The sequence below is a fragment of the Hippocampus guttulatus genome, chromosome 15 (genome assembly GCF_054856545.1).
Source record: "Hippocampus guttulatus isolate MCC_2025c chromosome 15, RoL_Hgut_1.0, whole genome shotgun sequence".
NCBI lineage: Eukaryota > Metazoa > Chordata > Actinopteri > Syngnathiformes > Syngnathidae > Hippocampus > Hippocampus guttulatus.
The window spans coordinates 3,495,966-3,513,066 of NC_141275.1; the positions used below are offsets into that span (position 1 = coordinate 3,495,966).

At 42.8% G+C, this 17,101-nt stretch overlaps 1 protein-coding gene across 3 annotated transcripts in view; it reads right to left on the reverse strand.

Moving 5' to 3' along the window:
- igsf9bb (immunoglobulin superfamily, member 9Bb) overlaps positions 1-17,101 on the reverse strand; it is a 100,235-nt gene that overhangs the window by 56,813 nt on the left and 26,321 nt on the right. For all 3 annotated transcript variants that reach the window (XR_015103073.1, XR_015103072.1, XM_086131110.1), the window contains exons 4-5: positions 6,217-6,368; positions 2,160-2,277 (exon numbers count right to left, since the gene is read on the reverse strand). Coding sequence is in view for 1 of the 3 variants with exons in the window: in XM_086131110.1 (XP_085987236.1) it covers positions 2,160-2,277; positions 6,217-6,368 (270 nt within the window). In the remaining 2 variants the exon portion in view is untranslated. The remainder of the gene's footprint in view (positions 1-2,159; positions 2,278-6,216; positions 6,369-17,101) is intronic.

A 17,101-nucleotide genomic window follows, 5' to 3' on the forward strand; every position in this document is an offset into this window, starting at 1 on the left:
TGACAATACATGGTCAAATCTGTATTGCGCACGCTTTTATAGGTCAAACTGAAAAACAAAATATTTTTTTTAACTTGATGCACAAGAAACAAAGGTAAGACATTTTTTAAAATTAGCATTAGCATGTTGACTTAGAGCAAATTTGTTATTTCAAAAGTGTGAATCAAACTTGGAGTGTTTTGCATGACTCAGTACTCAAAAGAGTTGCTCCCAGCTTCAAAAAGGTTGGTGACCCCTGATCTTGGGCCAACCCTTGGTCTAAAGACTCATACTTCATTAATGGTCTCTGGGCATACATGCCTCTAGGGCAGTGGTTCTCAATTATTTTCAGTCATGCCCCCCTAAGAAGAAGAAAACATCCCCCCCCCCCGCATGACTATAAATAGTATCATTTGTCTATAAAATTGTTATAAGTGCACCTTTACATAACATTGTATCCTTATTAATGTATCAGAGAATAAAAAAGAAAGAAATATGGACCAATTTACAACAAAGAATAGCTTTAGTAACTGTAACAAAAGATTTAAAGTGCATCTGAAATTCAAAAATAAAATTCAATCCTTAATTTAACTACAAATAGTTTTTGACTGACCATGTCAAACCATACGATACTGAAAAATAAAATTGCATATCATCAATAACTGATAAAGCATTCAAACTAATCACCAACATTATCTCAGAGCACAATATTTCAAAAAAACTTTAACCAGCAAAACAAAAGCATATAAAATAATTTGTGTAAAAAAATCTAAATAAAAAAGCATGTTCCCCAAGGTCAAACCTTGGGAAACAGGGGGGGGGGGGGGGTGGGGGGGGGAAACGCCCCACTATTTGAGAAACACTGCTCTAGGATAATCAAGTCACTGCAGCCACTGGAGCCCTGTGCATACAAGAAGCAGCGACTGTTCGATTACAAAATGCTGCCACCTCACTCATTTTGTTTTTTTTACGGAGGGTGAAGGGATCCTTATTAAAAAAACAAGCAGCCTCTTCCCCTTGGAATAAATCAGTGTTTCTCAAATAGTGGGGCGCGCCCCCCCAGGGGGACGCGAGGCTCTGTCAAGGGGGGCGCGTTTGACCTCGGGGAACATGCTTTTTTATTTTTTTACTGTCCTAAAATAACGTGCAGTTGCACCTCAACTACATTCGGGGGCAGTGGCGCTCTCATTGGCAGAGTTTGCGCAGGGAGCATTCTAAGGGAGGAAATAAGACGAGGCTTATGTAGCACTTGGCTTCACTGTGACAACAATGGCAGACGAGGTAAGATCAGTGAGCTAACTGTGTCTAAAAATGTTGGTTGCGGACAGCATGAAGCTAAATGAATGAAAGCGCCGCTTAAAGACATTACACCCCAATCACGCTGATAAGCTGCTAGAGTTTTTTTTCCAGCGAAAACTTGCCGAATATTGCCCACAATCATGCCGCTTTGTGACTGCTACTTCAGTGAACTGAAATACAGGTCCCGGCCACACATTGAGTAGGAGCCGAGAGTTGCTGTGTCTAGCTTCAAACCTCTCTTCGAAAAGCTGTGCATTGCAAAACGTGCTCATTGTAGCCATTAATCCAGACATCATCTTTGATTTAAAAAAAAAAAAAAAAGCACAAATCATTTTATATATTTTTGTTTTGCTGGTTAAAGTTTTTTTTTATTTAAATATTGTGCTCGTTGAGATAATGTTGGTGATTAGTTTGAATACATTATTAGTTATTGATTTTGTGTAATTTTATTTTTCAGTATCGTATGGTTTGACATGGTCAGGCAAAAAATATTTATAGTTAAATTAAGAATTTAATGTAATTTTTGAATTTCAGATGCACTTTAAATCTTTTCTGTTCCAGTTACTAAAGCTATTCTTTGTTGTAAGTTGGTCCATATTTCTTTCTTTTTTATTCTCTTATACGTTAATGAGGATACAGTGTTATGCAAAGGTTTGCTTTGACAATTTTATAGACAAATGATACTATTTATAGTCATGCGCGGGGGGGTGGGGCGCGAGATGTTTTCCTCTTCCTAGGGGGGGCATGACAGAAAATAATTGAGAACCACTGGAATAAATGAATGCATAACATGAGCATGAGCATATGTTGCACATACAGCACATTTGACAATAAAGTTGTACTTGACTTGATGAGATAGTGAAAAGAAAGGAGCGACCCACCTTGAACGAGCAGCCGTGTTGTGTGAATGGCCTCTCCTTGGGGGCTAAAGGCTCGACATGTATAGGCACCACGATCCTCTCGGGTGACGGACAGCACTGTCAAACTTCCATCAAATACCTGAACATACAAAGTGTCGCTGTTAAGACCATTCGTAGCAGTTAAGATTGTCCTATTTAGTTCCCTGATTGAGAGTGTCATTTTTTTCCCTTTGGCATGTAGGTGTAAATTTCAAGCCTTTTTCCTTTAGCCTCCTTCAATGAAGTTATTTCATGTCGGTTTGTGACAGACGGAGATGGGCACTTGACCCTATTTTGCCGGTCTGTCCTCCGTCCTTCGTCTGCAACCTGGGCACCCTTCCATCATCGGCCCTCCATGCTTATTCATAAAATAATCATCCCTCGTCCCTGTCCGTCCTTATCCTTTTAAAGAGCAACCGTACTGGCAAGTCACCAGTTCGTCACCCTGCCCAAGGGGAAAAAAAGCGTCCGTGCATGACACCGTGGGACAGGGGATAACGGCAAAGTGTCATAATTCCTAAACATTATTTAAAGCTCATTAGCTGTGTTCGGCCCCCTCCTGCTTCTCCTTATTGCCACTTATAGGTGGGGTAGAACCAATAGTGACATATTCCCCTTTTGGAAGACCAGCTTGACAAAGCTGGCACTGGCCAGGGGGGTCCTCTTTAGTCGGAGGATGTTGCGAGCTGTTGAAAACAAAACCCTCTCCATAGCAGCGGAACTTTGGAATGCATTTAATAGCTAAGTCTACCCATGCCTCCCGTTCCCAATGCAATATCACGCGGAAGTGAAGTCACTCCCTCCCGCATACAAACACAGTGAGCGCACGAGACAAGCGACCCGTCATGATATTTCACATTTGGTCAGAAGTAGTGCATTGGCGGATTACACACGCAAGACAGGCTGGCCGTGTTTCTGTTAGTTGTCGATGAAATGGGCGTGTGTCGGTACGGTTAGAGACGATTATGGGGAAGGACGAAAACCCATTCCCATCCTTGCTTAGTCCATCCTTTAAAAAAAAAATAATAATAAAACTCATTCTCAATGCCCAAAATGGGAGCAGGTGAGGCTGGGGAAAAATCATATGATCCAAAAGCACTGAGATGTATTTTTATACCCTTCAGTTGTATTTATTTATACATTTTTTTTGTGGTAAATTTTACCGACCCACAAACATCACACAAAACAGAAAGCTAACATTAGAGGAAGGTTGAATGTGTTTGAGTGTTTGGTTCAGTCTGAAGACAGCCACACCGCCAGTTATAAAGTGTGCACACTTGTGATACCATCATTATCTGACTTTTTGTATTGCCCCTCTTTATCATATATTATACAGGTACAGTCAAACCTCGGTTTTCGTCCATAACCTGTTCCAGAAGGCTGTTCGAAAACCGAAATTGTTCGAAAACCGAAACCACGCTCTTTAAAAAAAAAAGTTTATTGAACACGTCTGCTCACAATGGAAAGTGACACGAGGAAGAGTCACTTCCTCGTCTACCCGAGGAAGCGTCATTTCCTCGTGTAAGGAAGGCGAGAGGAGTCAAGTGGTGCATTGAAGTGCGCTCAGTTTGTTTGAGAACCGAAATTTGTTCGTCATCCGAGGCATAAAAAACTCGAAATTTTTGGTCGAAAACCGAATTGGTCAAGAACCGAGACATTCGAAAACCGAGGTTTGACTGTACATGTTTTTTTTTTTAGGTTGAGTTGTACAGGTTATAGGTGACATTAACTCATTCAGTACCAGCCAATTCTAGACCAAGTCTGAAAAGACGTTTAAAAACGTCATTGGGAGTGAATGAGTTAATCGTGGAAAAAAGTTTTTAAAATATATATAGTAATATTTAAATATGTATAATATTATTTTGGACACATTTTTCTTCTGTCATAAAAACCTGCAATTTGAGCTGAGGTTTTATGGTGTTTTTTTACAGTCACTGAATTGTGTCCTATTGCTGATTCTACAGATGAAAATGTTCTACAATTTGCATATTTATTCATGTGACCCTCCATCCTCTGTACTGCTAATTCTCACGAGTGGGTCTGCTTGAGTCTATCCCAGCTAATGGTGGGCAAGCGGTGGAGAAGAAGAGAAGATAGGTCCTGAACTGGTTGCCAGCCAATCGCAGGATATTTATTCAATTTATTCAATAGTTATTCAGTTTTGAACAATAGCTGAGTGCCCTTCAATTACCTGCCGAGCCCGCCACTTCGCCAATATCATCTGGGAGAGGCAGGATGAATGGGTGAATGAATTAATGCATGCATGCATGGATCAATGAATACATAATTTAGCATCCACCAAGATGTCATTCAGTCCAGATCCATTAAATTCTGATCCACTGATGTCTGGTTAATTGATTATTAGAAAATGTAATGTCTGCAGGAAAGCTTAGTGGATAGTAACTTTAGTCCACGCCCATGTCTGTTTTGCCAGCCACGGCAGCGCGAGACACCGAAAACGGATACTTAAAGAGTTTATGAATGGAAAGTTTACTTTTAAAAAGTTGCCAGATTGCTCCACTGACAAGACCAAAGTTACCTGTTCTTCTCTCTCTCTGTATCATACAGGCATACGATGTATGCCACTGACACGATTTTTACTTGTTTGGAACTATTTTGTGTGGAAGGTTACAGTGTTCTGTGTCCATATAAATAGAGCGGGTGGAGCTTCTCTGTGTTCGTCTGACAGTGACAGTGCGCTGCAGTGGTAGCGACCTCGCGAAAATAAAACGTCTCCAGTGTTGTCATCGAACCAAGTGTAGTCATCCGAAATGAGGTCTACACAAAACCGTAGAGAGACTTCCGCGCAGGAAGGACCAACACAATCAACATAGCCTGACTGTGATAGGGGGAGTGAAACCCCTCTCTTTCAGAATGGTTTGCCCCAGCAGCACGGGGGAAGTGCGTGTGCTTGTTTGTACGGCTGGCAGTTTTGAATACAGCGGCACATAACGAACACTGGTGTCCGGTGTCTCGTTATTCTTCAACAAACATACAGAAACAGACTGCTGTGTTCAAAGCAAACTTGAGAAAAACGAAGTATGCAACCATGGTTAAAATCCACTATAGGCTGAGTACTAGTTTCCCTTAGATGTGCACTTTATAATGTTATATTGCTCTGTTTTGATTTCATAAAAAAAGCTGTTAAAGCAGCTGTTGTGTGACAAAATATTTTTTTCACTGTTGTTGATGGACAGTAATATTGTGTGAGAGATTATGTGTGAATAACTGCTCCAAGTGAAAAATGTTCATGTAAAATTGAAAATCGAAATTGTTATTTCAGTAAATATTTGCATTTGGCACATAGAAAACTGCGTGAGTAATCACGATTAATTTTTTAGTTCATTTGAGTTAATTATGACAGTTGCATTTTTAATTAGATTAAATATTTTAATAGTTTGACAGCTCGAATATATAAATATATATATATATATATATATTTCTTTTTTAAAGGTCTTAGTATTTTCTCTGTCTTGGGTTGTCTTGGTCTTCATCTAGATTCGGTCTTGACACCCAAAAACCTCGATCCAGGCTAGTCTTGGTCTCAGATAGCATGGTTTTGAGCAATACAGTATGCACAGTGGGGCGGCCCGGTAGTCCAGTGGTTAGCACGTCGGCTTCACAGTGCAGAGGTACCGGGTTCGATTCCAGCTCCGGCCTCCCTGTGTGGAGTTTGCATGTTCTCCCCGGGCCTGCGTGGGTTTTCTCCGGGTGCTCCGGTTTCCTCCCACATTCCAAAAACATGCGTGGCAGGTTGATTGGAAGCTCTAAATTGTCCCTAGGCGTGAGTGTGGGCGTGGATGGTTGTTCGTCTCTGTGTGCCCTGCGATTGGCTGGCAACTGATTCAGGGTGTCCCCCGCCTACTGCCCGAAGACGGCTGGGATAGGCTCCAGCACCCCCGCGACCCTAGTGAGGATCAAGCGGTTCGGAAAATGGATGGACCGTATGCACAGTGCAATGAGTTTCTGCATTACTTCCACACGCAACTCATGTCCCATTTCATGAAATATCTCAAGTGAGTACATTCAATATCGATACCTTATACTTGGCACTGGTGACCAGAAGGTTGCCGTCCCGCAACCAGCTGACCGAGGGTTTGGGGTTGCCAAAGGCAATGCAGGTCAAAATGATGCTTCCGCCCTCCTTGGCCTCGACATATAGAGGTGGCGTATCTGTGAAAGAGGGAGGGGCTTGGGAGTCGGGATGAAGAGAAGGTAAAAATATATTTTTTAATGTTTACAAAATCCAGAATATGTATGAATGCACCATTCTCCTTGCCTAAGTGTGTTATGTAAATTGAGGGCCACATAAAGAATTTAATAAATAAATAATAAATAATTCTGATGCCAACATGAACGGGAAAATTTCAAATGATTGCAGAAAAGCACAAAAAGCACATTTTCTCTGGATTTCAGCAGAAAAAAAAGTTTGTTTCTATCTTTCTCCGTCCGTTGGCAATCAGCATTAGAAAACGGCTAAGTTTTATGGAAAAGGCCGATTTTCTGCAGAAATCCAGAGAAAATGTGCTTTTTGTAAAAGCATGCATTTCAAGCATCATTTCAAGTTTGACACTATTTTTTGCTTTTGTGACAGCTCAAATACCTCAATAATGTGTTCCTCCTACAAAAGAACATTACAAATAATGTTTTTGTAGCAAAATAATTTATTTGCACACAACAAAACTATTGAACTATGAACAAAAGTGCAGCTGTGGAGAAGATGGTTTTTGGCTTCCATCCAGTTTGTCACCACATCGATTCATCCCACCACGTCCAGATGCATGACCTATAAATTATAGAAACATAAAAAGTTGCAAATATATCTTGCTGCAGAGTGAGGTACAATAATTTTGTTTACCTTTCTTTCCACCACCAAAGCGAGGAGTCATCATCTTTTGGCTTCTGGTTGGACAATCTGTAATTTATAGAAGTATGTACAATTACCACACTTTTATTTTTCTATTTTTTTATTGTTGCTTTCCACTTACATTTCAACATCTCTCACACACACACACACAGTACATGCTCGCACACTGCTATTTACACCATTCATTCCACGTTGCTCAGCATCCAATTTGACATGAAATGGAATATGAATTTAACACTAGTGGTTTTAGCAGAGCTGAGCGGACCAAATGTGTCCTGTTTTTTTTGTTTTGTTTTTTTAAAACCTATGGCGACATGCAAGTCAGCACATTTACGGCGCATATTTTCATCCACATCTACGAGACGCATCAACCGTACATAAATGATTAGTGTTACTGGCAACTTTATAGTATAGCGGGGAATGTAGCGGTACATAAAAGCGACTGATGAGGCATAAGAAGTGATGAAGTTTTGAATGAGAACTTGCAAGCTAGTCAGCAGTTACCTGCTCGTTCCAGCGGCTCTGGCGAGGACTCTCAGCTGCTTTCCGTTATGTCCGAAGGCACGTATTCGTCCGACAGATCCGGATCCAAATCGCTCTCCAATTCATCGTTTTCACCGTCGTCATTACGAGACGATTCCAACGAATCGCTGACGTGTGCCCGGCGTCGGCCATGCGAAGCAATGCAGCCTCTTTGCCGTCATCGCTGGAAGTCGCCGGGGAGACGATTTGTGGGCGATGTGGGGCATCGGGAGGCACAAAATGCTCTGCCAAGCGATGGTCGCTGACGTGGAGCATGTTCATCTTCATCAGATGAACTCGAAACTCGGCGTGAGCTATGCGGGCCGCGTGTAGCACGCCATGTTTGTGCAGGCCGACGTTCGTTTGACGGGTGCCGCTTTCGATTACGTGACCGAAGCATCATTTTCTCTTCCACACAAACACCATCTCCTTTATTGTTTTGTTTCGAGGACGCTTTTATACCGAAAAAAAAATCATTTTTAGTTAGTTATTTCCTTTTCTCCATCGTTGCTAGTTGCTAATGTTCTAATCCACTATCCACATACGACCCTCCTTCACTGTACGCCCTTTCTACTACTTCTGCGGCCTGATCCTGGTTGATTTTTGCACCACTGCCACCCGATGGCCATTTTTTTGCTATTTAACATTGCCGTCAAGCCTAATCCTGTGGTGAGAAGTTGCATCAGACTCTCTTGCACCCTCCCCAATGAAAAAACGTGATTGACGTATTAATACGTCATGGCGAGGGAGCGGCTATGCGCTAATTGACGTATTTATACGTCAAAGGGTGTCAAAGAGTTAAGGAGCGCACGTCATGCTGCAGTTGGCTGCTTGGAGAGTTGAAGACCGTCAGATCAAGACGCCTTTGAAGTTCATGATGAAAGACCAGCCACTTTTTATTTTCTCCTTCTCGGCTGAGCAGAAAGGGGAGGGTTGAGCAGTTACAATACAATACAATACATCCTGATTTATATCGCGCTTTCACAACAGCAGCAGCTGTTACAAAGCGCTTAACAAAACAGTGAACATAAAGTTACACATACATATCAAACAGAGAAGAGAAGGAGGAGGGAGGGAGGGAGGAAGAGAGATATCCTTTATTTGTTCCGCACTGGGGAAATTTACAGTCTACAGCAGCAAGATTGTGGGTAGAAAGAAGAAAGAAGAAAAAAACAAACATTCACCGTTCAATTAAGTGCAAGAAAAATACAAATATGGATAAGGTCGGAGTGCTATTTACAATTGTTTTTCACATCATTTAATTAATTGTTTTTATTCAGCAGCCTGACAGCAGTTGGTGAACAAGTGGCAGTATCTCTCCTTCTTGCAGCGCGGGTGTAACAGTCTCTGGCTGAAGGAGCTACCTAGTGCTGTCAGGGCGGGCTGGAGGGGGTGGGAGGGACTGTCCATCATAGCTTTTAGCTTAGTTAGCATCCTCCTGTTGCCCACCTCCTCCAAAGTGTCGAGGGAGCAGCCCAGGGCAGAACTGGCCTTCCTGACCAGTCACTCCAGTCTCTTTCTGTCCCGGGCCGAGATGCTGCCTGACCAGCAGACAATGCCATAATGGATGACCGAGGCCACCACCGAGTTATAGAAAGTCTTAAGGAGTGACCCCTGAACCCCAAAAGACCTCAGTTTCCTGAGTAGGAATAGTCGGCTCTGTCCTTTCCTAATCAGGGTGTCCGTGTCAGTCGATCAGTCCAGTTTGTTGTTTAGAAGAACACCTAGGTACTTGTAGGAGGGTACTCTCTCTATGTCCATACCCTGGATGTTCATTGGTGCTGGTGAGGACTTCTTGCTTGGCTCTCGACGAAGGCGGACGCTTTTGCTTTCTGCTCCTGTCCCCCCCCCCCCCCCCCCCGCACCCCCCACCCTTCCCTGCTCGCCACTCAGTCCATGTGCTGTCTTTTGTCTAACTTTCCTAGCCTCCTGTCGTATTTTCATCCGAAAAACAAACATGGAATTGGTTGGCTGGTCTCTCGATGCGATCGACAAAATTTTCTCGACGAGAAGAGCAGGCAGTGGGGAGCCTACTTGCCCCTCGGGGACTTTTGCTGCTGGGTACACCCTAGATCCTTGGAGGAAGCGGAGAATGGTCTGCCTGTCAACACTGTCCGTTGAGGATGTGGATGACATCTACATTATCGGCCTTCCGATAACAGGTATGCTGCTGTTTGGTGTTAGCAGTTTCCTGATCTATCGCAAAATTCAACCGACGGGAGCGGCTCTATTGGAAGTGAAGAGGCTGCCGGTCTAAGGATGGCATAGTGCGGATGTCCAACACTCAGACTCAGACTGTGCTCAACCACAAACTGTTGCGGTTTTGGAGCGTCTCTGCAAGATGGTCAAGAACTTGGAGAAACTGGAATCCGTGCTCAAATATTGACAGAAATCACGGATTTGGCTGATCGACGCCACTAAAAAAGACATAAGCCACGGACTCAAGGCTGTCTTAAATTCTTGGGCAGCCTGCTACCAAAACATCTGGTATCTCGACCTTCCCCTGATGAAAGTATGCACGGAAGCTAATCCCCCACCATTACCCCCTCCTTCATACACTCCCTTGTATCACCGTCTTCATTGTTTATGTCTTGTGACCTGTTGTAACTGTCATATGCTTGTGCAGGAGTTTTTTTTTGCCTAACTCAAATTATCCTCAAAATGAAGACAGTTCGAGCGTGGTTTTTTTTCTCCCCCTCTCCCTCCCTTGTGGTTTCTTTCTGACTTCCGGGTTGAGTGAACGCTGGCGCGTTTGGCTGCCGCTGCTCAACCCGTATTGTTTTGTGTTTTTTGTTATTGTAAAGTGTCCTTGGGTGCCTTGAAAGGCACTTATAAATAAAACGTATTATTATTATTATTATTATTATTATTATTATTATTATTATTATTATTGTTTCCTGCAGAAATCCACAACCAACTCCTTAGTTTTCCTAGGGTTGATCTGGAGGTGATTCTGCTGGCGCCAGTCCACAAAATCCTTCGTCAGTCTCTTGTCCTCCCAATCGTCCCCCTCTGTAATGAGGCCAACAATCGCCGAGTCATCGGAGAACTTCTGAAGGTGGCAGTTTGGAGTGGCGTGTCTGAAATCCGAGGTGTAGAGGATGAACAGTAATGGAGCCAGAACAGTCCCCTGCGGCGCTCCAGTGCTGCAGAGAAGCCTGTCCGACTCACAGCTATGCACCCTCACGTACTGCGGCCGGTTTGTGAGGTAGTCTATGATCCATGCTGTGAGATGGTGGTCCACTCTGGCGTTCTGCAGTTTGTCTCCCAGTAAGTTGGGCTGGATGGTGTTAAAGGCACCGGAGAAATCAAAGAACATGATTCTCACAGTGCTCCCAGCCTTCTCCAGGTGTGACAGCACTGAGTGGAGGAGGTAGATAATGGTGTCTTCCACGCCGATGCCAGGCTGATAGGCAAACTGCAGCGGGTCCAGTGCCGAGCTCACCAGCGGTCGAAGGTGGGCGAGGACGAGTCTCTCCAGTGTCTTCATCAGGTGAGACGTCAGCGCCACCGGTCTGTAGCTGTTCAGCTCCTTAGGGTGGGGGTTCTTGGGCACTGGGACCAGGCACGAAGTTTTCCACAGCTGTGGAGCTCTGCCCAGCTTCATGCTCAGGTTGAACATGTGCTGGACAATGTCACACAGCTGGTCAGAGCAGGTCCTAAGGAGCCGGGAATTGATCTTGTCTGGACCTGCTGCCTTCCTCACATTCATCTTCCTCAGTTGGTTCCTCACCTGCTCTGTTGTGACGGACAGGCAGGAACCAGGTGACAGACTGGGTTGTTGAGAGCTGGTCGAAAGAGGGGGAGGAGAAGAAGTCCTCAGTGAGAGTGGGTGCAGCTGGTGTTTGTGGGAAGGGACAGACGTCTGGTCGAAACGGTTGAAAAAACGGTTCAGTTCATCTGCCCGGTCCTTGTCCTTCTCAGTCAATGTCTTTGGGCTGTTGTGGCCTGAGATGGTTTTCAGGCCCCTCCAGACACCAGTGACATTGTTGGCCTGTAACTGGTCCTCCAATTTCATCCTGTATGTCTTCTTCTCCTTTCTGATCTTTCCTCTCAGCCGAATCTGCACGGCCTTCAGCTCCTCTCTGTTTCTCGACATAAAAGCTCTCTTCTTCTCCTTCAGGAGGGCCTTTATGTCAGGATTAATCCATGGTTTGTTGTTGGTAAAACACCGCACAGTTCTGGTGGGTACGGTGTTCTCCTCACAGAAGTTTATGTAGCCGATGATGGTGTCAGTGAGTGCATCAATGTCCTCTCCATGAACCTCGCTGAAGAGTTCCCACCTGGTTGTGTCAAAGCAGTCCCACAGAGCATCTTCAGCTTCCGTGGACCATTTCCTGACCATTCGGGTCACAGCTGGCTGCCTGCGCACCAGGGGTTTGTACACAGGCTCGAGAAATACCAAGTTGTGGTCTGCTCTTCCAAGAGGGGGGAGGGGTTTATATGCCTCCTTGGTATTGGCATAAAACAAGTCCAAAATTTTATTGTCTTGAGTGGCACAGGTTACATATTGCGTGAAGGTTGAAAGGGAGGACAAGAAGACAAGAGAGACTTAGTCACTGTGCTAAGTCCAGCGTGGATGTGCTTTGTACTACAAAAATAAATAAATAAATAGAAACATGGTACCAGCGGGTACTGGTTAACATGAGTTTCTAAAAATAACTAACCAGTGATGGGACACTGCACTTTGAATTAAAACAGAAAGTTAATGTTCATTAGGTGATTAGTTGGTTAGTTTGTTGAACTTCACATGGTATATGTTTCTTAATGTACCAAATATTCTGTATTGTATATAATAAAATAGTGTGTCCAATGGACTTTTTCCCCCAAATATTTCATTTTATTTGTTATAAAAGGAACATTTAAGAGCTGTAATTTTGATCCTGTGATCCCACAATACAGGGTGTTCCAAAAGTCTTGGACACATTTGAAGTCCCCATATCTCCTTACCTATGAATGGTAGTAAGATAAAAGTTGTGCCATTTTAAAGCTAATTACATTAAGTTTTTTGTAAAGCTATTGATTTTTTTATTTCTTTTCAGAACCATTAATGGCGTTCACTCAACCAGAAAAGGCGTTTTGTGTGCTTGAATTTGCAAAAACTGAATCATGGACTGTTGTTCAACGTGCATTTCGCAGAAAATTCGGAAAGGAACCACCAGAGAGGAAGTCCATAGTGAGATGGCATGGTAAATTCATAACGGATGGGTGCTTATACCCAGCTAAAAGAACGGGACGTCCCTCAATTTTCAAAGATGTGATTGAACAAGTTCGAACTGCTTTGCAGCGGAGCCCCCGTAAATCGATCAGAAAAGCCAGTCGGGAACACACCATGAAATTTCTTTTTGTGGGGATTTGTGAAAGGAATGGTCTATGTGCCCCCCATTCCAAGAGACGTGGATGAGCTGAAGGCACGAATAACAGAAGCTGTTGCTACCATTGACAATGCAATGCTGGGACGCGTTTGGCAAGAATTTGACTATCGGCTTGATGTGTGACCAATGGTGCTCACATTGAACATCTTTGAACATTCCATATAAAAAATGAGATTACAAGCTTTCTGAATTTACCAGATGCATTTTTATATCCTTAATAGTTTCCGAGATATTCAATGTTAAAATGTGCCCAATACTTTTGGAACACCCTGTATATTTATCAGTGATCATACTGTCAGAATCGAATATTGGCCAATGACTTGTCGAGAGTACAATTAACCTAACAAGCACATGGTTTTGGAATGTGGCTGGAAGCTGGGGTACCCGGAGAAAACTCAGGAAAGCATAGGGAGAAGATGCAAACAAACAGGAAGGCTGGAGCCAGCTATCGAACCAGAACATTGGACCTGGGATTAAAGTGCGGAACTAGTATTTTACAGTGCTTCCGGCTTCAATTTAGCAATCATCAAACAATTAATAATGCATTGCTTTTGCTTTATCTTGCGCTTTTCATTCAATTTTTGCAAGACAACCATGATATTAAGAAGAAAAGACGATACCCTGAAGGTTATGTGAATTAAGCTGATTCACATTCCAAAAGCAGTAAGATTCCAGTAGTGTTCCAAAACGTTCATCCAGCAGTCGTGCTGTTTAAAGATTTTTCCTTTGATTTTGTCACCTATTGCTCAGTATTATGGGAGAGTGAAATAAAGGTTGGAATAAAATTAAAGTTAATTGGGATACTTTGAACAATGCTGCACATCACGTACATTATTTGTTGCCCGTTGCAGCTTGAGTTGCAAATTACTGTTGAGTAAGGCATTTGAGCAACTAAACGGCCAATGTAACCTCTTGTCCCATAGATTCTCTAGTTTTTCGAAGATTTTTTTTTCAAAAAAAAAAACGGTACAGTGAAACTCCTCTACAACGAAATCATGTTTGCAGCAAGAAATTTTTCACAACAGGGGGTTTTTCACTGTAGCAAATTTGATCTCAGATGTAAGCACACACACCCACACACACAAACGTATGTGTACTCTATTTTTATTCCAATAGTGCATAAGTATAAGCACACACTTATTTGACACTTCATATTGTCAGTGTAGAAAGAAAAAAAGGGAAAGAAATTGCGAAATTTATGATCAGCATTCACTTTCACTCACATCAATTTCTTGGATAATGTATTTTATTTTGCTTGCTCCGTCTTTCATTTTGATCACTTTTACCCTCTCTTCCAGCAGAGCTCTTCTTGTCTTAGCTGCTTGACATTCAAAGGTCCGTTTTGTAGCCATTTTACCAATGCGACGCCCATCCTCGTCTGAATCTAACAATAACAAATACTTCCTGGCATGCAATGAACTTTTAAGCCAGCCACGGGACGCTTCATAGTCCTCGATGGCCATAGTTAGCTCTCAAAGGCTAAAAACCTTACGGTAACTGGAGCGCTTCGCTCTCATTAGCGCTCCAGTTAGCGTAAGGATTTTAGCCTTCGAGAGCTTACTATGGCCATCGAGGACCACAAAGCGTCCCGTGGCTGTTTTTAGCATGATAACGAGTAAAGCATTCGAGGAAACGTTTGTTTATTTGAATGTCCGTCGAGCCACGGGACGCTTCGTAGTCCTCGATGGCCATAATTAGCTCTCGAAGGCTAAAAACCTTACGCTAACTGGAGCGCTAATGAGAGAGAAGTGCTCCAGTTAGCGTAAGGTTTTTAGCCTTCGAGAGCTAACTATGGCCATCGAGGACTACGGAGCGTCCCGTGGGTGTTTTTAGCATGATAACAAGTAAAGCATTCGAGGAAACATTCGTTTATTTGAATGTCTGTCGAGCCATAAGCAATTTACTCTGAGCAGCTAATCGGATGCTACAGATCTAGCTTCAGTATCTACACACATAGACAGTGAGGTCCCTCTTGGCCAATCGGAGGCCAGGATGATGCTCGGTAAGCCAATGGCAGAGCAGCTATGAGTATGTTGAGTCCAGGAAACTCGCAGCTGTGACCGAAATAAACATCGTTCACTATGTAAACCAGTGTGGTGGTTGCTGTTGCCTTTTTTCGAACGAAGCCGTCTAGGTCGCTGTTGGGTAAGACTTTGTTGTAGTTAATGTCTTCGCGAGGCTGGAGCAGAGAAAATGATTTTGTATAACGCAACAGGGGGGTTTTCGTCGTATGGGGGGCAGGAGAATGGGAATTGTGTTCATGCATGAAGATTTTTTCACATAAGGGGGTATTTTCGCCCATGTAGGTTTCGTTCTAGAGGAGTTTCACTGTAAACGCTTTTCTTTGGACAGCGACAAGTTTTTGCCTTGGGTGTTTAACAATTCAGTAGCCTGCATTTGTTGTAGTTGATGCTTGAAGGCTCTCTATGTGCAATGCTGCTGATGAAATTGGAAGGTCGCATGCCAGGTTGGAACGCCATGTCATGACATTCACAATACTTCAAATTGTTCAGGGATATTATTGAATAAACCTTTTTTCTTAAATGCATAGTGCAATGTTTTTTGTTAGGTCCTGATTAAAACACCTATTCACAACAGAGTAACTAACTGGAAGGGGGATGTGTGTTTGGTCACAGACCTGCATAGTCTGATTCCTATTTTTATTTTCTTAAAATATAATGCAAAAGTAATTGCGAACATTCATCCATAACCTCCATGCAGACAAGCTAAGCAGTTGTGTACACTAAAATGGGCACACGTAACTCTCGGAAAATACACATCCACAAATGGTGCAATTGGTCTGACCTTTCATACAGAGTACAGACATGAGGTTTCAGCAACAAACAAAATAAACTAACTTTTGGTAGCCACCAAGAATTGATTTGCAAACTTGGGCTTTTTTTTTTTTTGCTGTTGCTTTGAAAATTTTGTGTTTGCTTTCAGGAAGCATTTGAAAATGACCAAATAACTTGCTTGCTGACCAACGCACGTTTCAAAATCACCCATTCTTTTACAATGGTACCAATCAATCTTTATATTCCATATTTTCCGAACTATAAGGTGCACCTAAAAGCATTCAATTTTCTCAAAAGCCGACAAGTGCGCCTTGTCATATGATGCGCCTAATATATGGATCAATATTCTGATTCCTTGGACATAGTATCTTAAATGTTCTATAAAGCGCTTTGTCACAGCTGAGCGGTTGTGAAAACTATATAAATAAAGCTGTATGGTATTGTATTTCCTTATGCGTAGCTTTATCTAGTGGATGCATAACATAACCGCAGCCACTATTGTAGCTTCTGTTCTATGCACCTTATAATACGGAGCACCCTATAAATGAAAACAGTTTTAAAATAGGCCATTCATTGAAGGTGTGCCTTATGCTCCAAAGAGCTTATAGTGTGGAAAATACGATATATATTTATTATGTTTGTCAAAGTGTACATGATGTGGGGTGTGCTGTAATTTTACATTAACTAACTGTGAGCTCAACTAAATTCTGAGGACGGATGGGCATCAATTGTTATGTCCTCTTGACAAAACATACAGTACGTAACATAACAAGTCTGTGTTGGAGGACTGCCCGGCCACCCAGGACAATCCCCACTATGATACACAAATGACAATATCACTGTTACAGATTCAATACAGATTTTATCCAAACATAATATAAATATTTCAAATATATATTTTAATATCCTAATTCTAAATACCTTAGTATTGAATCGGATCTGCTTACATGTCTAATCCGGTAGGTCGGATGTCAATTGCAAACCGGGATTTTTTTTTTCTGAAAATATAAACCAAGCCATGGTACTGTTTTGTATGCTTCTAGGGAGACACAACTGACTGTAGGACATAAATCCTGCAACAATCGGGAACTTTACTGGCTACTCAATCCCCAATGCATCCAGTTCAAAGTCATGCTTTAATCATCCACCTCCTACGTAAACTGACCTCACCCACCACCACACACCCCCCTGCAGCCTCCGCTTCCCAGACGCCAAGTTCGTCTCTCCACTTCACCAAATCCAGCATCAAACCTGGGGTGACAGAGCCCTGACCATCTCTGCCACCACCCTCTGGAACTCACTCATTAACCCCCTAGAACAGGGGTCCCCAACCTTTTTTGCCCCACGGACCGGTTTATGTCAGAC